The following is a 21,492-nucleotide window of genomic DNA, read 5'->3' on the forward strand; positions in this document are numbered from 1 at the left end:
CCTCCCAGAACTGAGACGGTCACACCAGGGCCCTGCATGGCCCCGCCTCACCCTCTAGTGTGGCGCCAGGCCCAGAGTGGAGGCCCCCGCTGTCCTGAGCAATGGCCTCTGACCTGTTCCCCAGGTGCGCAGTGGCTTCTGCCTGGCCCAGCCTCCCCAGGTACCTGGTTCTGCAGCTGGGCGGCTGCAACTTGCTGGTCGCTGTCGTGGAGGGCCAGCCTCTCCCGCAGGACCACCAGCTCCTCCTGCAGCTGGGCCTTCTCCTCCTGCAGCTGGGCCATGGCTTCCACCATCCTGTGTACAACGGGGGCCGCCCCTGGCGACCCCGACAGGCTCGAGCACCTCCCGCTGCCAAAGAGCCGCCCACCTACGAGCAAAGTAGTGGCTGGTCAGGGGGGCGGCGGAGGTCCCAGCCTGGTGGAGGACCTCACGGCAGGGCAGGCTGTCGGGGACGTCAGGGGACGCAAGCAGAGGACCTGGGGGACCCGGGGGAGCTGCAGGCAGCGGCAGCAGGGGTCAGCCAGGTCATCTGGGGCCCTCCTCGGGGAAAGCTGCCTCCACGGGCAGCTTCCGGGGGATGAAGACCCCTCTCAGAGCTTGCACTCCAGGCCTGATGGGCCAGTCCCTCTCCAGGGCCAGTCTGCAAGGAATCGCGGCTGAGGAAGAACAGGAGACATGATTTCTTCACACCTCTCTCTCCCTCTAGTGTCCCGCAGAGGAGTGGGGCTCCCCACCGGTGCACGGAGGCAGAGCTAGGGGAGTGAGTGTGGGTACCAGGGACATAGGGGCCAGGAGGCAGAGACAGACCAGCACATGCAGCCGGGCCAGGGGCATGTGGGGACTGCACAGGTGCAAGATGATCAATTCAGAGCTGGGCGGGGCCCCAGCTGAGTCCTCCTCCTTCTCCTCCCACAGCCTTCCACCATCCTGCCACCAGGAGTGGGGGATAGACAGACGCGGGACAGAGCATTGAGGCCCGAGGAGCCCGAGGTCCGCTGATGGAGCCCGGCAAGCTCGTCACAGCACGTGTGTGTCTGCAGCTCTCCAGTGAGGAGCGGGCACGCAGGGGACAGAGCCGGGCACAGGACAGAGCGGAAGGGCAGAGGCTTTGCCTCCTCCCTCAGGCAGTGCCAATGGGGGCCTGGCGGGCAGTGCAGAGGGGCACCTGCTGGCCTCCCCACTCTGCCTGGAGCCCCAGGGCTTCTGGGCTTTGTTTGGAGTGGGCGGGCTCCTCGCCTCTGTGAACAAAGCCACCTGCACCTGACCCAGCTGGCAGCCTTGACGGGAGGCAGCAAGTGTGTTTGTTCACGGCTCTGCGGAGACTAACAGTCTGGGTGGCAGGGAGGCCACCCCACGGGGCTGCAGGCTGGGCACTGCTGGGCAGGCAGGTGGACAGGTGGGAGACAGGAGAGGTGAAGAGGGGCTCCCTGGAGAGAGCAGGAAGGGCACACGCATGCCGGCTTCTCCCTCCTTCCAGAAAGCCAGGGCTGGGGCAGTCCCTGGTTGGACAGGAACCCTGGCTGTGCGGCCTGCACGTGACATAGCATGTGTGTCACACGGAGCTGGCCGGGCTTCTGTGATGTGTTCCAGAGGGAGTGAGGGCAGCCAGACGCTTCCAGGCCTGCACACGGGGCTGCCGTGGGTGGCATGTGACCTGCATGCTGTCCGTAGGCTGCGGGGGTTTGGGAGGGAACACGCTGGACTTGGCCCCAGAGCTGAGGCTGGCACCTAAGAGATGCGCGGGAGGGGCCCCGCGGGGATCTCCCCTCCCCGCAGGAAGTGGGACAATGCAGCTTGCCCAAAAGACAACCTTGGGAAAGGAGCCCAGAGCCTGTAGGGGACTGCAGGCCACAGGGCTGAGACGAGACCAGGGAACCCTGTGTTGGGCCCACTGCTTCAACCATGGGAGCCTCGGAAACACTTAGAAGCCCCCCCCCCCCCAGCAGGTGCCTCCTGACCTCAGCAGGTGCAGGGTGCCGACTGGGGACCAGGGGCTACTAGGGATGAGAGGGGTGGGGAGAAAAGATCTTGATGCTACAGGAGGTCCCCAGAGGAAGCACAAGGTAGGACAAGGTGAGATCAAAGGAACACTCAGGCGGGCGGAACAGGGCCCTGGGGCCCAGCACGCTGCATTTGCATGGAAGGCCAGTGGTCAAAAAGTGGGGACCTCAGAGGCCCTCCTGGGGTACTGTCCCTGGGAGACCCTGGGCTGGGACCAGACAGGAGTCGGTCCTCACTCTTAGCTTGGATTAGTCTTTCTCGGAGCCTCTGCTGCCCGATAAAGAAGCCCACTTGCCAGCTGGGAGATGTCCGCCTTTCCCAGGCCCTGCACCTGCTGCTGGACGTCACGGCTCCCGCCCGGGCAGATAGGCGAGCACGGCTCGGCACCGCCTCAGAGAGGGAGCAGCTCTCTGCAGCCCTGGCAAGTTCAGACACACAGGTTAACCTGTGGCAGCAGCAGGAGGCCGGCTCCATTTGCTCCGTCTGCCCGCTCTCGGCCTCCCCTGTGAGCGCGCTGAGGATGCTGGGCTCAGGCTTGCTCTTGGGAGCCCCGGCACGGACCTGTGAGACTACGGGGTGGAGGGCTACAGAATCTTCCAGAACCGCAGCCTCTGGATGCCATCGCGGCCTTGCCAGAGAAGAGTGGCGCCATCAGCTTTTTCTGGGCCTCAAGGCAGCAGAATCAGAGCCCTGTCCTAGGACACTGCGGACCCCCGCCACGGCAGGACACCAGGGGAGAGGCAGTGGCGCCTGCGCGGCTGCCGCCCTGCCCTGCTTTTGACAGGCACTGGGAAAAGACAAAACGTGGGGAAATTCAACCCCAGCCCCAGCTGGCCAAGGTTTCTTATCACTGGGTGGGGCGCTGGGAGCAGGGTGGCCGGGGACAGGCAATCACACACACTTCACTGTCCCTGACCCGGGAGGGGCGGCCCAGGCTCCTACAGCTGCCAAGGGTGGGCTGGGGACAGCTCCGACCCCGAGGGCCCCCTCCTGAGCTGGCCTGGCCAGGGTGTCAGGCCGGTGGGCAGAATCTCCTTTACCTGGTTTCTCTACATTCATGGCGCCACCGGCTTCCTGGGCCTCCCGCTCCCGCTCCCGCCTGGGGGCCGGCGCCGGCCTCTTCAGGAGCTTCTCTTCTTTCGTCCCCTGACTCTTGCTCTCGTACCCCTTGTCCTGCAGGGCCTGCTGCCAAGACACAACCAGAAGCCTCTGGTGAAGGGGACTGTGCCGGGAGGGACCCTGCGCCAGGAGGGACCCGGCAGGACTCCAGCAGCAGGCACCTGCAGCTGGAGCGAACCCAGGCCCAGAGGCTCCAGCCCTCGGGCAGAGGTGTGGACAATGAGACGGTGGCACTGCCTTTCCCGCCCTCCCCCAGGGCAGCTGGCCCCCGGGCACCAGCAAAGAAGACTCATGGGCACTTGAAGCCCTCAGGCAGAGCTTGGATCGCCCCTGCGTGAGTCAACAGGGCAGCCCCGTTGATCCCAGACACCTGTCCCAACCCCACCACAAGCCCACCCATCTCAGGGCATCTTCCCCCATCATGTTGGCTGCCACTGCCCCAGAGACACGGCCCCCTGCTTCCAGACGGCACCCTCGGGGCTGCCCAGGACGCAGCACAGTCTACCTACGCAGCACCAGGACCACGTGGCTGTCCAGGGACCATGGAAACCCCATCTCTTGGCCAAGGAGGAACACGGGCAAAGAAGGCTGAGACACGGCAGAGGAGGTGGGAGAAGAGAAAGAGGAAGTCCCCTACAGCTCCAGGGCGGCGAAGACACCTGTGTCCTGCTTCTGAGAGGCTGGGCTCCAACTGGGCCTCCTGCTCGTGGGCATCCCGGGAGGCCGCAGCGATGGCCCAAGTGCTTGGGCCCCATTATCCTGGTTGCAGCCTGGCCCATTTAGGGCACTTGGAGAATGAACTAGCAGATGAGGGATCTCTCTCTCTCTCTTTCTCTGCCTCAGAAAGAAAGAACGTTTTTAAAGAGAAAGAAGGACGCCCCAGACAAGCAGTGCACAGCTGTGTAAGGCACACTCCCATTTGAGGCTAAGAGATAGAATCGACACAGACAGATCTAGAACCACATCCAGACAGGTGGCTCTCCCTGGGAGGCTGGGGAGATGGTGCAGCGGCTAAGGGCGGAAACCAGTGGCTCTTCAGCATCTGGGGGGAACGTGCAGAGAGTGGAAGGCAGTGGCCCCTACTTTATTCTGAACCTTTTTGGCCTTCTAAATATCCACAGTGTTTTCTTTTGCTTTTTAACGTCAACACGGGTTAACAAGGTTTTGCGTGTCTTTGTGCCCTCAGTGTTCTGAAAATGCTCGGTCATGAGTCTCAGGGCCCGGGTGGGGAGCCTGGCTCTGCCTGGCGTGAGCTGTGTGACTGCGGGCAGCTTCCTGGCCCTCGCTGAAGCTGCACTGTCTTCCTCCTCCAGAGACGACAGCGGCAGCGCCCGCCTCACGGGGCCAGCCGAGGCCAGGTCCTCAGGAAGTGCCAGCCACTGGACACGGGCAGCTGTTACACACGGAACATCCCCTGTCCCAAAGCTGGGGCCCACGGGTATTCTGGAACATTCGCCGGTACACCAGGACAGACCGTGGGGAGGGGAGCCGAGGTTGGCTGTGCCGTCCGTGCCCGTTTCACGCACACAGAACCTGACGGTGATTTTGATGGACGGCTTTAATGAGTCTGTGCACGACACAAAGTTTCCTGGGGCGGGCTTTTCCACCTGTGGCATCGTGTCAGCGCACAGGAAGTTCTGATATGGGGGCGTCTGGGTCTCGGATTTCATTGCATTATCTGTCATCTTCGCGTCTCTTCACTTTGGTCACTGAGCAGCCAAGGAAGAGAACGGAAAGAGGAGACAGGACAACCCGCAGAGTTCCTCCTTCATCCTTTGCCACCTGCTCCCTCCCTCCCATGACCTCTGGCCTTCAGGTTCCACTTAAGGGAGGGAGGCGCACGAGCCTCCTGGAGTTAGGAAAACTCCCCCCCTTCCCCCCCGGACCAGGACCAACTGCCGTCCCACGGCAGGGGCTTGTCAGAGCAGCTGGCACTTCCCATCTGCAGACCTCAGCCAAGGTCACGCTATTTCGGGCCCGCTGGCCAAGCCACAGGAAGGGCAGCCTGGTCCCTGGGGGGTTGGGGATTTCTACAGCGCTTCTGTGGGGAGGACCTCAGGTTTCCACCGCTGGGCCGGAGGCTGGGGTGGCCCTCTGCCCACTGGGTCGCCTCCCTGAGCCTGGGACGCGCCCCCGTGACCTGAAGCAGTGGAGCTTCACGGCGCCCAGAGGGACGTGGATCCTGGGCAGATCTGCTGAGCCCAGGCCACGCAGTCCGGCACCCTGTCATCAAAACTCAGAATGGAGCCGCGCCCAACTGCAGGCTGCGGGCTTCTGACCACTGCCGCCCAGTTAACTACCGACGGCTCAGGTCAGAGCCAAGCTCTGCTCTGGTTTCCTTAACTATTCTCTCACCAGACCTTGCGGATAAAAAAAGAATGGCCTGCCTCCATCTGCACAGCTGAACTGCCCGAAAATGGCCAGGAAACACCGCGGAAGACCAGATGGGCCCGGAAGCCACATCAAGCACTGGGTCTGTGTGCACACCGGGATCGGGGCCACGGCGCATTACTCTCCGCATGTGAACACGCGTGAAGAGACCATGGAGACTCACTGCTGGGAACAAGAGCTGGTCACAGAACAGCAGGTCAACCTCAAGAGCGATCACCATCACAGACACACAGGACACGCTTGGATAGGAAAGAGGAGCGGGTAAACATTAAGCGCTTACTAGCACACTTTTCAAAGGTAAGAGGGCATCTGGGGTCTAGGCATGGTGCCTCTGGCCTGTGTGAGTGCTGTACAGCTAGTTACGGTTACTGGTTCAGACCCTGGCTTGCTGTGTGGCCAGCAGCGAGTTCCTGGGCCTCTCTGAGCCTCTGCACCTTCCTCTATGAGACTCGGATCAGACGGTGTCTCGAGACTGGAATGAGGACCATGACAGCTGCTACGAGCTACGTCCTGCCTGGGACAAAGGCAGCGTGCGATAAACAGTCGCTGTCATTACTGCGGTCACCATGCAACTGTGCCACTGCCGAGGGTGCCCACGTGGGTGAAGTTAGTGACCATGAGGAGGCCAAGGAAAAGACCCCAGGTGTTGGCAGAGCCTCCTGTCTGGCTTTAGATCCTCACATCACACAAGGGAATAGCAGCGTTGCTCCCCCCACCCCACCCCACCCCACCCCAGGTGCACGTGCCCGACAGGCACCCCAAACCCACCAGTCTCCCCGATATTTCCTGGGGCTCAGTCCATCTCAGCAGGCCCCATCCTCCCACCCTAACTCCTAGGCAAGGAAAGCTTCTGTCACCCCCTGCGAGATCTTCCCCCGGACAACGAAGCAAACTGCCCCAAGGACGCGGGCTCCCAGGGCCGTGCTGGGGCAGCCTGGTGAAGAGGCTCCGGCAGGTCCCCAGCTCTCTCCCGGGAGCCTGCCGGGGACCCGGCTGCGGGGGTTCACGGGGCCAATGCCCACCAGCCCGGCTGGCCCCTCAGGTTTCTGCGGGCTGGGAGCTTCTTACCTGTAAGGTCAGGTAGAGCCTGTGGGGACTCCCAGGGCCAGCCCAGTCCACGCTGAGCGCTCGACACTGTGCTAGGGCCGGGCGGGCTGCACTGCGGCCACTGGAGTCCTCGTCGCTGCCGCCGACCGTGTCTTTTCCACGCCCTGACCAGGGATAGAGAGATGGGTGAGAAGCTCTGACTACGGGCCAGCGCAGCGCTCTGGCTGAGCTCCTGTGCACCTGTCCGCCCACCTGCTCCACACAGAAGCAGGGGCCACCCCCAGGTTCTCTTCTGGAGGGTGCCCAAGACCCCACCAGCTCCCTGTCCCCACAGGGGCTTTGGGGCTGGCCATGCTCTTTAGCGCCCTCTACAGACAGTGGCAGAAGGAAGCTGATGCCAGCCAGCACCTGGGGCCGGCTTCATTACTTCAGCCGCCTCTAGGTGGCATCTTCTCCCCTGCTGGCTCCAAGAGCATACTCAGGACCGGCTAAAACACATCTGCTGGCACCTGTGACACACTGCCTCCCTCCAGGACAGGAGAGCTGACTGGGGCAGGCCACCCCGTCCATCAGCACCCTCTACTGTGGCCAGATGCGGGGCCAGCGACTCCGGGGGACACAGTGTCCTGAGTGCCAGCCCCTGGAGCCAAGCACTTTCCAGGCTTCCAGGCTTCACAGCCCCTCTTTCATTTTCATTTATGTATTTCTTTTTATATATTTGAAAGGCAGAGAGAAAACGACAGACAGACAGACAGGGATCGTCCACGCCCTGGTTTGTTACTCAAAGGCCTGCAACTGCCAGGGCCGGGCCAGGCTGACGCCAGGCGCCAGGAACTCCATCCGGGGCCCAAGCACTTGCTTGAGCCATCACCTGCTGATTCCCAGAGCAGAGCACACATGCAGAAAGCTGGAACTGGGACAGAGCTGGGACCTGAACCCAGACACTCGGATGTGGGAGGCAGGCATTCCAGGCATTGTCTTAGCTGCTGCACCAGACGCCTGGCTCCCACCTAGCTCGGGCTTGGCTGGTTGTGAGTACAGTGGGGCTAATGAGACAGCCTCAAAGCCCTGTGATGAGGATCTAACAGGACGGCACACATACAGTCCCCACAAATGCATCCCATCTGGACCACAACTGCCATCAGCTCACGACCTCCCCACTGGACTGGCAAAGAACCAGCGGCTCAAGTGGGTTAAGGATGTGCTCGGATAGGCCGGTGCCGCGGCTCACTAGGCTAATCCTCCGCCTTGCAGCGCTGGCACACCGGGTTCTAGTCCCGGTCGGGGCACCGGATTCTGTCCCGGTTGCCCCTCTTCCAGGCCAGCTCTCTGCTGTGGCCAGGGAGTGCAGTGAAGGATGGCCCAAGTGCTTGGGCCCTGCACCCCATGGGAGACCAGGAGAAGCACCTGGCTCCTGCCATCGGAACAGCACGGTGCGCCGGCCGCGGCGGCCATTGGAGGGTGAACCAATGGCAAAGGAAGACCTTTCTCTCTGTCTTTCTCTCTCACTGTCCACTCTGCCTGTAAAAAAAAAAAAAAAAAAAAAAAAAAAAAAAAAAAAAAAAAAAAGGGTGTGCTCGGGTCACCCAGAGCCAGTACTCCACTACCGGGTGCCAACGGACACTCTGCGCTACCCTGCAGAGGGTGGCAGTGAGGGGGTGCCAAGGGGCCCAGAGCGGTCGAGGGGGCTGTGCACCCGCCCGCTGGCACGTGCTGTACCTTCACTTCTCATACTGAATTCTGCTTGGTCATTGTCGTGAGTCCGCATGGCCACAGCCTCCACAGCACCTGTTTAAGGGACCCACGAGCGCGTGCGCACACAGGACTGGCAGGGGCTGCACAAAACCCTCAGTGACAACCTTACAGGCTGTTCCTAGTTTCTTTTTATATATTGAAGTTCTCTAAGTTCTCTTTTTTTCTCTTTTCTACCAGAAAGGCAAAACTCATTCCTATTATATCTGTGATCCTAAGGACATCCTCGCAGGGAGGAGAGCACCCTCTGCCCCCTCCTGGACACTGGCTCTACCGGTCCCTAAACGCCACATTTTTCCCAGAGGCCCCTCTGGGTCATCCCCAGCTGGCCACAGGCAACCCGGAAAGCAGGGAGACCTCAGGAGGCGGCCCGCTGGCTGCCGCTGATGGCACAAACACAGGAGAGCGGGAAAGAAGAGGAGTCTGCCCCGTGCCTGCTCTGGGCCTCAGTTTCCCCTTCTGTGCATGCAGGGGCTTGAACCCGATGGCCCAGAGACCAGCTGGTAACAACCCCTATCCCCGTGTCGGGCAGCAGTGACGGACAGCAAAACCCTTTAGGCAGCCAGCCAGCCGGGAGAGCCCTCTCTCCTGACAAACCAAAGCACCCTGCCAGGGAGAGCTCCGGAGAGGGTCGGGGCACCTCCCCGGCCCCCACAATCCAGCCCCACCCAGCACCAGAGGAGCCAAGCACTCCTAGGTGGCCGCACGCCCGCCCGGGGACAGGACCCAGACAGGCGTGCTGGCACCGACAGTTCCCCAGGGCCCCTTCCCCGTCCCTGCCCCGTGCTGCCCTACTACCTACAGAAGCCGCCTGGAGGGCACCTCAGACAGAGCACATGGGCACCCAAAGCCCGCCAGGCCGCTCCCCGGCAGCCGCAGTCCACTCCTCACGCCTCCCTCGGGCCAGCCCAGCCGGGATCAAGTGTCAGCGCGGCGCAGGGCGCCCCGGCCGGCCACCGCTTGCCTACCTTGTTTACCAGCTGCGAGCCCGGGAGCGCTCGGCCTGGGACCGGCAGATCGGACAGCAGAGCCCCAGCAGGGCCCGGTCACCGAGACCGTGGTTGTCCTTCCTCCCTTTCCCGTTCCAGGGACTGTTAAAGTTTAACCCAGCGTCCAGGCAGGGCGCAGGGAAGGGGCGCCCGGCGAGGCAGCGCGGGGCACTGTGCCTGCCCGCCCGCCCGCCCGCCAGCCCGCCTGGCTCGGGCTGCCGCTTACCCTGTAATTACCTGACAGCTCTGACTGAGGAACCGGGCGAGAAACCTCAGTCTCATCTCTGCGATCTGGAGGAAGGCCGGGAAATAAAGAGGCATTTTAAAAATGCGGACTCACCAGTTCTCAACCTCCCCGGGCCGGTGTGCGGGGAAGGGCGGGCGGCCGGGCTGGCAGCGGCTGGGGCGGGGCGAGCCATCCCCGGCTCCGGCTCCACGGCCCGGCCCACTCTCCACAGGCCCCGCAGCGAGGGCGTGGCTCCCAGGTTCCACGTCCTGCGAGAGGGGACCATGGCCCGGGGCTCAGCGGCCTCTTCTGGGCTCGGGGCAGCCTGTGGAGAGAATGACGGGAGATGAGCTCCAGTGGTCGGGGGACCACGGGTCACCTGTTGCCCAGCGGCGGCCTCCAGCACAAAATGGGACCTGTCACCATTTGCAGGGTGCTTGCTACTGAGCAGGGAGGCTCAGGAAGGTGTGGGTGTGCAGCACCCTGCGGGGCGCGCCCCTGAGCCCAGCGGACAGACAGTGCACAGGTCATGGCCCCACCTGGAGAAGGCACCACAGCAGCAGCATCTCCCCTACCCCGAAGTCTGGTCCTTCTTCTCCAAGACGTCTTAGTTTCTGAACCGTCAGCCTCAGGCTGCTCTGTAGACAAGGGCTTGGGAAAGCCCTGGCTGTGGCCAGTGCCAAGCTAGACGTTTCTGCAGCAGATTCTCTTAAAGTTAGCTCCCTCGTGTAGCCGCCTAGCCTTCGCTGTGCCTGGAGCAGGGCAGGCTCCACGTCAGCTGTTGAGATCCCAAGATTCATCCATTCCTCATTTACCACTTACTTATCAGATGCCTGCTGTGGGTCAGGTCCCTGCCGGGGAGGGGAAGGGAGTCCTCTTTAATCAGGAGCGATGCAGCCTCCAAGCTCCAGGTCAGAAGGGAGATAAACGTTCCAATCAAGCCTCCCAGTCTGAACGGGATCCAGGGAGGCTGGAGGTAGGGAGGTCGGTGCCGGGCACCAGGTGGTGTGCAGGGCACTGATCAGAGACAGAAAACCTCACAGGCCCCTCGTGAACAGAACAAAGGGACCAGAGTTCCAGCATGCACTGCACAAGACTTTACTGAGCACCTACTATGTGCAAAGCAGCCTTAAGGGCATTTAAGCTGACCAAGCTAGAGTCTCATGCCCAGTGATGTCACTTACAGAAGAAGGCAAATCAGCCTGGAGAGGCAACATGGAGCTTGCTTTTGGTTTTATGATTGAGTTGGGGGTGCCGGCGCTGTGGTGTACTGGGTAAAGTCACCGCCTGCAGTGCCGGCATCCCATATGGGTACTGGTTCAAGACCCAGCTGCTCCACTTCTGATCCAGCTCTCTGCTATGGCCTGGGAAAGCAGTAGAAGATAGCTCAGGTGCTTGGGGTCCTGCACTCACATGGGAGACCCAGAGAAAGCTCCTGGCTCCTGGCTTCAGATCATCCCAGCTCCATCTGTTGCGGTCATTTGGGGAATAAACCAGCAGATGGAAGATTCTCTCTCCTCCTCCTGCCTCTGCCTCTCTGTAATTCTGCCTTTCAAATAAATAAATAAATCTTATTTTTTTTTACAGTAGAAACTGAAGTCACTTGTTTAAACTTTAAAAAAAATTGAGCTGGGGGGCCTGGTGCTGTGGCACAGTGGGTTAAGCCACATCCTGCAGTGCCTGCACTCCATATGGACACCAGTTCAAGTCCCAGCTGCCCCACTTCTGATCCAGCTCCCTGCTAATGGACTGGGAAAAGCAGTGGAGGATGGCCCAAGTGCTTGGGCCCTGCACCTACATGGGAGACCTGGATAAAGCTCCTGGTTCCTGGCTTCAGCTTGGCCCAGCCCTGGCTGTTGCGGCTATTTGGGGAGTGTATCAGGGGATGGAAGATCTCTCTTATTTCTCTGTCTCTCCTTCTCTTGCTGTAAATCTGACTTTCAAATAAATAAATCTTTTTTAAAAAACCAGCTGAAATATATACAACAATAACAAATAAACAAATTGAACATTTAAAAAACAGATTGAGTTGGGGGTGCCCAAGGTACCTCCTAGTGCAGCTACCTCTCCCCCCAGCTCACTGCAAGGACCACTTCCTGTAGGCAGGAAAGCTGTCTGTCTGAACGACGTCCACTACCCCTAACCACTCTGGCTCCAGCACCCAGCCTGCAGCTGTGCCCACATCACGCATTCTGTACGGCTCGCTGGGTGGATGAACTGAAAGGCACACATACAATTGCTGAGACTGAAACCTGGGAGAGAGGTCAGGGCTGGACACTGAGACTCGGCGTGAGAGACAGCCACTGACGCCAGAGGTGAGGACACAATCACTAAAGGTTGAGCAAGAGGAGTGGCAGCTGGGTGAGGACAGGGTGCACAGGGGCAGTGAGGAGGCTGGAGAAGGTATGTCAGGCAGGCGGCAGGTGCACCATCAACTGCAGTCCCAGCAGTGACTGGAGAGCCGATGGGAGGGACAGGAAGGAAGAAAGCTGAGGCAGGTGGAGGCCCTGGGGGCTCCTCAAGACAGTGGTCAGGGGCTGGCGCTGTGGCTTAGAAGGCTAAGCCTCTGTCTGTGGCGCTGGCATCCCATATGGGCACTGGTTCATGTGTGGCTGCTCCACTTCCAATCCAGCTCTCTGCTATGGCCTGGGAAAGCAGCAGAAGATAGCCCAAATGCTTGGGCCCTGCAACCGCGTGGGAAACCTAGAAGAAGCTCCTGGTTCCTGGCTTTGGATCGGCTCAGCTCTGGCCATTACAGCCATTTGGGGAGTGAACCAGCAGATGGAAGACCTCTCTCTCTCTCTCTCTCTCCCTCTCCCTCACTCTGTAACTCTATGTCTCAAATAAATAAATAAATAAAATCTTTTAAAAAGAAAAAAAAAAAAGACAGTGGTCAACGGAGCAGGGCATAGAGCAGGCTTGGAAGGCTTGAGGGGTGGGGTAAGGGCTGGAGAACAAGCAGCCCCCTTCTGTTCGGGGCTGTCTGGCCAGGGTGAGAAGGAGAGGACACACCAGAGGACGTGGTACACTGAGCACAGGGTTGAACATGCCGGTAGACAGAGAACCGGGGGTGAATGAGGCTCTGAGAGCACTGGCCGTGGGCCTGAAGATCCTGTACCAGAGGCCCAGAGCTGGGCCCCGGGAGGATGGCATCACGGGCCCTTGCTTCCTGGACCGAGGAAGACAGCTTGGAGGAGGAGGCTCCCGGATGCAGTCTCGCTGGAAGGAGGACAGGAGTGTGTGCCCAAGGACGGGGCAGAGGCCAATCCAAACACGTGGGCAGACGCCACGGGGGAACCAAGACGGAGCAGCGCGCAAAGGAGGAGACCGAGGGAGGCAGCGCCGCCCTGGTCTCCAGGCTGTCTGGCACAAAGCTGGGCACAGCGGCAGAGCCGGGGGAGGGCTGGTGCAGCTGCGTGCCCGGCTGCAGGGCGCTGAGGCTGACTCCACGGGCAGCGGGGGTGTCAGGGAGATCCGTGAGGCTACGGGGCGCCAGCAGACAAGGTTCCCGCGGCTATCAGGAGGGGAAGCCAGCGAGGCGGCCAGGAAGACGGCAGGAAGAAAGAGGAAGGGCGTGCTAGATCCCAAAGAGGAGGAAGCAGCTGAATTTAGCAGCAGGACGGTTGTGAAGGTCAAACGTCTCAGGGAATCTCAAATGAGTCCAGGGTCTGGACCCACAAAGAGGTCCTCTCTCTCCTCCTTTGCACAGGCATTTCACACTTGACCCAGCTTCCGGGTTCCGGCTTCCCGGGACCTCTGCCTACCTGGGATTCACAGGGTAAGGCCAGGAGGCTGGCTCAACCCTGGCTCTGCCGCTCACTAGCTGTGTGACCTTGGGAGAATGACTCTGACCCTCTGTGCCTCACCATTTCCCTCTACCAAATGGGGAGAAGCCACCTTACAGGTCAGAGCAGTGTGTGTATAAACGTGTTCGGCACAAGACTGGCCCACGCCAGGAACGTGAACATCGTATTTTGCAGTGACTGCTCCAGGGGTGGGGGGATCTAGAGGAGCTGGCTGGGGGGCCGGGGGGTGGAAGGAAGAGGAGGCCAACTGGCTCTGTGGCTTTAGGCTCTGGTCCTGCCCGAGACCAGGGACCCCGCAGAGACGGGGGACCAGATGACAGCTGCCCACAGACTGCTGCAGGGGGACAGGCCTACTGGGGGGAGAGGCAGCGCAGGGGTTGAGATTTCCAAGCCTCTGCGCCCCGGTGTCCACACAGACAGCAGAATTCGGCACCAGCGTCCCTCATGTCCGGACACTGCGAACACAGGGCCGGGTTCTGAGGCTGCATTCCTAGCAAATAGCTCCCGCCGGCCAAGGGCACGGGGAACACGGCAGCGGGACAAGGGTGGGTGCTCACCCAGCCTCGGCCCCGAGGGAACGCCAGGGAAGGTGAAAGGCCAGAGGTGGCCGTCACCCCCAACCTTGAGCCACACGTGTTGGGCGGTGGGAGTGGGGCTGCAAACGGCCTTTTAGAATTCAAATACAGCTTCCTCTTTAAAATCTCCCAGGACCAGGCCCTTCACTGCGCCGGCCAGAGTTCTGCTCTAACTCGCAGTGGGGGTGGGTGGAAACGGGTGGCTCCTGGGCTCACTCTCCCTGCAGGGACCCCCGCCCCCTGCCAGCTGCAGCTGTCAAAGGCCCTCTCCTTACTGCCCAACAGGGCCCCGGCCGGCCCGGACCCTCCTTCCTGACCGCGGGACTGGCGCACCCCACCCTGTGCCCCGCCAGAACTGACCGTGGTGGGAGGGACCAAGGGGGACGGGGTGGGTGGGAGCAGGAGACCCCTGCAAAGGGGGCGGCGCTGATTGGCACTGCAGCTCCCAGGTAGGGTCTGCGCTCTCCCCCGGCCAATGAAATCAGAATCGGCTACCGAGCCTGCTCCGATCCCAGGGGACGTGCTGGCCCCGTGCTCGGCTCCCAGCAAGGTCCTCGGCTCCCGCTGGACGACGCCGGGGGCCTGCGCAGGGCCGGGTGTCAGGGGCCCGGCTCTCCCCGCGTCCCTGGCGGGCCGGGGCACAGGGGTCCCGTGGGAAAGGCCGGCCCGGACGCGGCGCCCCGAACGGCGGACCGGGCGGAGCCCAAGCGCCCAGCCCGCCCCCAGCCCGCCTGGGCCCCCGACTCACCGGCCCGGCGGAGGCAGGATCCCGGCGTCGCCGCAGCGCCCGGGGCTCGGCCCGGCCCGGCCCGCCGGTGGGAGGCAGCTCCACGCCGCCGCCTCCTCGGCCCGCCCCGCTCCCGCCCCTCCCGCACACTTTCCACAGGAAATGATTAACTCGGGCCGCGGCGCGTTCCCATGGCAACCGGCGCCGACCCCGGCGGGGGGGCGGCGCGCGCGCACGCTCTCACGCGCACGCGCGGGCCCAGGCGCGCGCCCCCGCACACGCTGGTGTCGGTGTGTGCGGCCAGCCGCGGGGGCACGGGCGCCCGCACACGTGCTCCTGCTTTCGCGAACGGTCTCGGGCGCAGAGCATGCCACACACATGCCGGCACACGCCGGACAGCGCCCACCCAGGAAGTTATCACACACGTGCCCACACCCGGTGGTGCACACTGCGCGCTCCCTCGTGCTGGTGAGCAACGCGTCAGTCCTGGGACAAAGAGTGCGTGCATCCTAGCCAGTACTCACACATACAAGGTGCTCCGGAAAGTTCATAGAAGATGGTTTACTCTGTTCAGTTTTTGTTCCTTTTATCTATTTGAAAAACAGATCTCACCTTCACTCCCCAAATGCAAACAAGAGCTGGCGCTGGGCCAGGCAAAAGCAGGGAGCCAGGAACTCAATGCATGTCTCTCTATGCATGCATGGTGGCAGAGACCCAAGTACTTGAACGTTCACCTGCTGTCTCCCAGGATGAACGTTAGCAGGAAGCTAGAATTGGATACAGAGCCAAGATTCAAATTTAGGCATTCTGTTTTGGAATGGGTGTGTCCCAATGGGTGGCTCAACTACTAGGTCAAGCTGTAGTCCCATGCATTGATACCTTTTAATTCGGTGTTTAAAGATTTATTTATTGGGGCCAGCACTGTGGCACAGTGGGTTAAAGACCTGGCCTGAAGCACCGACATCCCATATGGGTGCCGGTTCTAGTCCCTGCTGCTTCTCTTCTGATCCAGCTCTCTGTTACTGGGATAGCAGCAGTAGAAGATTTTAAAAAAAATTATTTATTTATTTGCAAGGCAGAGTTAGAGAGAGAGAGAAAGACAGATCTTCCATCCACTGGTTCACTCCCCAAGTGGCTGCAATGGCTGCCACCCGGTCAGGCTTGTACCTGGATCCTGGAACCCCATCCGGGTCTCCCACATGGGTGGCAGGGGCCCAAGCACTTGGATCATCTGCTGCTTACCCAGGTGCATTAGCAGAGAGCTGGATTGGAAGTAGAGCAGCTTAGATTCGAATCAGTGTTCATATGGGATGCTAGTGTCATATGTAGCAGCCACTGTGCCAATTGTCAGCCCTTTAATTCAATTTTTCCATGAATTTTATTTGGTTTTTAAAAATATTTATTGATTTCATTTTTAAAAATATTTATTTATTAATTTGAAAGGTACAGTGACAGAGACAGAGGGAAAGAGAGAGAAAGAGAGGGGGAGGATTTTCCATCATTCACTCCCCAAATGGCTACAGCAGCCAAGGCTGAGCCAGGCTGAAGTCAGGAGTCAGGGACTCCATCTGGGTCTCCCACTTGGGTGGCAGAGACCCAAGGACTTGGGCCATCATCTGTTAAGTCCCAGGCATGTTAGCAGGAAGCTAGATCAGAATTGCAGGATAGCCAGGACTTGAACCTGCACTCTGATATGGGCTGCGGGCGTCCCGAGGCACAGTTGGACTCGCTGCACCGCAACACCGGCTCCTCAGTGACTCTGTGGAAGGACCCTGTGCACGCCTCTCACGTGCTCATTCGCTGTCCTTAGCAGCCTCGCTCGAACACACACACACACACACACTTTCTTCCCATCCCGGCAGGCACTTACACATGCTCGCTCTTGCACAGGAGATGGTGCACATACACTCTGTCACGTGCTGTGGCACACGCGCTGTCACGCTGTCTAGCGCCAACGCTGAAGCCAAGCTGCCTCCAAGCCTCTCCCCTCCCCCAAGCCCAGCAAATGAGCATCTCAGTGCGGCAAAGCTGCTCGGGGGTTTTTTAAGGTAAAATATTCTTTTCCGCTCCAGCGAAAGCAGCTCCCAGGCAGCAGTTCCCAGTTCAGCCCCAGAAGGCCCTCCCCTCGGGGCTCCTGAGCTCCTGGTGGGGGCCTGGGGGAGACTCAGCCGGGCGGGCAGGACAGACAGCTGACCCGGAGGAGCTGCTCTGTTCTTTGTCTCCCAGACAGAGGCGCGTTTGATTCCAGGGTTAGCAGCAGTATTCTCCCTCCAGGGTGCGGAAGGAGAAAGCAAGCAAGCTGATGGCTCTGCAGGTAATCCGAGGAGGGTGGGCATGGGGCCCTTCCTGCTGGCTGGCGGAGGGTGGCCCAGGAGGAGCAAGGGGGAAGCTTGCAGGGTCCTGGCGCTCCAGGCGAGTTCTGTCTCCTGTGGCTGCCCAGGCCTGGGGCTAGCAGTCTACCAGGGCCTGGGCCTCCGAATGTTCTGGATGCCAGGTCAGGACAGTCACCGTCCCTCCCACTGGACGTGGGCTAGGGCCTGTTTGAATTTGAGATTCCTGAGCGAAGGCTCAGTGGAGGGTTAGATGGCAGGCTCCCAGCGAGGCTCCCTGGTGAGCTTGATTGACAGCCAAAGCCCCCTGAAGCCCCTCCCCATGGGAGAGAAAGCCTTGGGGCCGGCACCCAGACACTTCCCTTTACTGTGGTCCCTGTCAGTTGGTGGGAGGGTGGGTCGCCTGCCTTCCAAGTCCTGGTGTGAAACGGGGCAGGGGGCTGGTCTTACTTGGGAGGCGGTACATTTATACGAACTGCAGGTTCCTTCCGGCAAGCCTGAGCCAGCATTTTAACTTAATAACATTTAGTGTTCTTTTTCTCTGATTAGATGTTCGTTGTAACCCTTATCCCACCCACTGGAGATAAACCCTGCCAACACTGTAGTACAGCCTTTTTCCCTTTTCTGGGCACATAATAGACACCATTTACTTCTAAGCTAGCCCTGTGCCAGGCACTGCAGTGAGCGCTTCATAAACACGAACCCATTTAACCCCGAGCGCCCGCGCCATCGGAGCCTGTCTTCAGGAGACAAGCTGGGCCTCAGGAAGTTCGCTGATGAATCCCGCCTGCAGTGAACATGAGCGGGGAGCCCCCAAGGATGTGTGGGCACACCCAGAGGGCCATCCTGTGTATACGGGTGTGAGAGCACAGTCCCTCGAAGGACCAAGAAATCCGGGACATGAAGAAGAGATGTTCTGGGGCTGGGGCTGTGGGGTAGTGAGTTAGTATTCCGCCTGTGGTGCCAGCATCCCATGTGGGCGATGGTTCAAGTCCCGGCTGTTCCACTTCTGATCCAGCTCCCTGCTGATGGCCCGGGAAGGCAGCGGAGGATGGCCCAAGTGCTTGGGCACCTGAACGCATGTTGGGGACACGGAGGAAGCTCCTGGCTCTGGCTGTTGCAGCCATTTGGAGAGGGAAACAGTGGATGGAAGACCTCTGTCTCTCCCTCTCTCTGTGACTTTGCCTCTCAAGTAAATAAATAAATCATCTTTTAAAGTGTAAAAAAAAAAAAAGAGAGAGAGAGAGATAGTCTTAGAACTGTAGCAAAACTCTGACTTGAAAAGCACGAACTAGGGGCTGGCATCGTGGTGCAGTAGATTAAGCCTAAAGATGTGACACCCGCATCCCATGTGGACACCAGTTCAAATCTCAGTTGCTCCACTTGCAGTCTAGCTCAGAAGACGGCCCAAGTGCTTGGGTCCTGCCTCCCCCAAGGATGATCCGAATGGAGGTGCAGGTTTCTGTCTTCAGCCTGGTCCAGACCTGACTATTGGCAATCATTGGGGAGTGAACAAATGGATGCTAGACGTCTCTCCCTCTCTTTTTCTTTCTCCCCCTCTGTAACTCTGCCTTTCAAATAAATAAATAAATCTTTTTAAACAGAAAAAAAAAAAAAAACCTAATGGCTTCATGATTGTTGACACTTATTTTTAAAAATGTACCAGTCACCAGGAATTTCATACTGATCAACTTCAAGGTCATTTCTACCCGGAAACATCACAGATGATCCCCTGACCACAGGGAAAGCAGACAACTTCCAGAAACCTGACCATGCCAACGTAAGGTGATGATGCTCAGGTTCAGCCTTTGGCCTCAGCCACCTCTGGTAGAGGCACAGCTGTCTCAGGGGGCCACACCAAAGGCACATCCACCCTGTGCCCCAGGCAGGAGGCAGCAGCGTTATCTTTGTGTTGAAAGAGCCTGAAACTCTCACCTCTCCAGCATCCCTCAGAGACACGGGCAAGGGCCTGGGAGCCCTTGGCCAAGGGAAGCAGAGAGGGGACATGAAAGCCAGACTGCGTGTGACCCGATCCTCACGGCACCACAGTCAGCACGGGTACGATGTGCGTGATTTTCCGGCTCTCTTATTCACCCTGAGAGCCAGGCACCTCCAGGCCTTGCAGACACTGTCCTGCCTGCCCTCTCCTTTACCCCACTGCCACATGCCTCTGCCAGCCTGTACCCACCAGTTCTGCTTGTCCTGCTTGTCGCCTTGGAGGTGACTGTCCGTGACCCCTGGCAGCCGCAGATGGGCTCACCCCTGCAGTGTCCCCCACCCGGGGCTGTCACAGACGTTCCTATCTGTCCTACTGGCACCTTGAAGGCAGGGCTCTTTCCTGATTCCAGGATCAACCTCAGCAGAGCCTAGCCCAGGGCCTGGTGTCACATGCAAGATTTCAAAATGTTCTTGGAAAATGAGAAACTTTTTAGCACAAAAAAATGTTGAAATCCATGCAGTTTTTTCATACTAGAAATTTTCCATCACCTTTCCCAAGACCCTGCTATGCATTGATGATCTCAAAAAATTTTTGGACCAAAATAAACTTTCAATCCCATTTCCTTGAATTTTTTTTGTGGTGGAATGAGAAGGCCATGCCAAGATGGCCACTGGCAAGCGAGCCTCAGTTACTCAGTAATGGCTTTGGAAACAACCTGGCAATGGAGCCTGCCTGGCAACAGGCTGTGATTGGTTAGGGCATAAACCGCCCCTTGACCGGATTGGCTGCCTCGGCTATATAAGCTGCTGTGCCAACTGAAATAAATGAGTCTGTGGGCTGCTTGCCTCTGGCCTGTTTTCACCTGATTCCCTGGTGTCTGTGTGGTGACTCCGCACCTCTTGCCCCCACCACGCTTCTCAGAACGAATCCACAGCAACACTTTTTGAAGTGCCTTCTTGGGTGTTCATTGAATACACAGACCCTACAGAACTGAGAGGGGAGGAGCAGGTGCATGAGACATACCCAGATAGACTTTCTTCCCCTGTAAATCAATGATGATTCCTAGCAAAAGGATGGAAGAGGATAAAGCCCCTAGGCAATGATTTCCATGGGGCAGCTATGGGAACCATGCATCTTCCCTCGAGGCTGGGGAACAGTTTCTCAGTCTGGGTTCAACAGTTCCAGAGCAAGGACCCCTCAGTCAGCTGCTGTTGTGAGTCCACATCTTGCATAGCCCCTGAAATTGGGTCAGCAGCACTGCAGAAAGAGCTGGAGAGGACCCTGGGGAGGAGAAGGGCTGGGCTCTGCCTCCGGCCACACAGCAGCCCCTAAGTCTAAATTCTGGCTTTGCCCCTCGCCAGCTGCAGCATTTGAGCAAGCTTGGCACGTGGCTCACTGGCTGGCCCTCAGGAGTCGTGCTCTCTGGTGGGCGTGGAAGTTCAGAGGTCTTGGGTAACGCGTGGCTAGGGTATGCAGTCCCCTAGCCATTGCCGGCTGTAAACTGGCTCCTACAGGAGCTAGGTACTCCACAGGTACTTGAGTGAGTGATGCCTTCCACCTTTCCCCATGGTTCTGCAGCCTCATCGACAGGGGAAACCACTGTCCCACCTGCAGAGGTCCCTGCTGGGAACCAAGGCAGTCCTCCTGCCAATCAAACCACCTTGGTGGAAACCACCCTGCCCAGCGTGGCTGCACTCTGAAGAGCTTCCCAGCTCCCAGGTGAGGGGAACCTAAAACCTGTTTGTGACCCAGTGGCTTCAAGGTCAAAAGCAAACAGAGGCCTTTTTCCCCCTTTATTATTTCCTGTAGTCTTAAAAAATGAGAGGAATGCAAACACTGCAGAGATAAAGTTCTTAAGCACCAGGTAATAAAAAGATTTAGCAAGAATGGCCTGGGAAAGCCCAGGCCGGCCCGCCCCCTGCCCCTCCTCCCTCTTATCACCCTTCTGCTTGCTCTGAGCTGTGTTATATTAACACCGGCTCCACTTTTGCCTGCTCTGCCATGATTTCCCCTTACCTGCTGCAAATTCTAGGTGGTTGGTTTATTGTTTATTTTCTTTAACTTAAAAATTGTTTTCTTGGGGTTGGCGCTGTGGGTTAGGCAACTCAGAGGAATCCTGGCTGTTCTACTTCCCATCCAACTCCCTGCTAATGCGCCTAGGAAAGTAGCAGGAAGATGGCCCAAGTACTTGGGTCCCTGCCACCTACGTGGGAGATTGCGTGGAGTTCCCAGTTTCTGGTTTATGCCTGGTCCAGCCGTGGCCATTACAGCCATTTGGGGAGCGAGCCAGCAGATGGGAGATCTCTCTCTCTCTCTTTCCTCTATAACTGTCTTTCAAACAACTAAATAAATTTTTTTACAAATTGTTTTTCCTGGGCCAGCATTGTAGCACAGTGGTTAAGCCACAGCCCTTGACACTGAATCCCATATCAGAGCACTGGTTCGAGTCTCAGCTACTCCACTTCCAATCCAACTCCCTGCCAAAGTGCCTGGAAAGGCAGCAGAAGATGGCCCAAGTGCTTGGGCCCCTGTACCCACATGGGAGACCCGGAGGAAGGTCCTGGCTCCTGGCTTCCAGCTGGCCCAGCTC

The 21,492-nt window shown here is 59.0% G+C and overlaps 1 protein-coding gene across 3 annotated transcripts in view; it reads right to left on the minus strand.

Moving 5' to 3' along the window:
- KIFC3 (kinesin family member C3) overlaps nt 1–14,727 on the minus strand; it is a 34,977-nt gene extending 20,250 nt beyond the window's left edge. The window contains exons 1-5 of one of the 3 annotated variants that reach the window (XM_062175866.1): nt 14,655–14,712; nt 9,640–9,850; nt 6,580–6,722; nt 3,042–3,186; nt 165–367 (exon numbers count right to left, since the gene is read on the minus strand). In XM_062175866.1, coding sequence (XP_062031850.1) covers nt 165–367; nt 3,042–3,186; nt 6,580–6,722; nt 9,640–9,811 — 663 coding nt within the window. In that variant the 5' untranslated portion in view covers nt 9,812–9,850; nt 14,655–14,712. Of the gene's footprint in view, nt 1–164; nt 368–3,041; nt 3,187–6,579; nt 6,723–9,278; nt 9,361–9,639; nt 9,851–14,654 lie in introns of those variants that run through there. The other 2 variants (XM_062175867.1, XM_062175868.1) reach the window with 2 other exon arrangements.
- Between the last annotated feature and the right edge of the window lie 6,765 nt (nt 14,728–21,492).

This window comes from Lepus europaeus, chromosome 19 (assembly GCF_033115175.1).
Source record: "Lepus europaeus isolate LE1 chromosome 19, mLepTim1.pri, whole genome shotgun sequence".
NCBI classification, from domain to species: domain Eukaryota; kingdom Metazoa; phylum Chordata; class Mammalia; order Lagomorpha; family Leporidae; genus Lepus; species Lepus europaeus.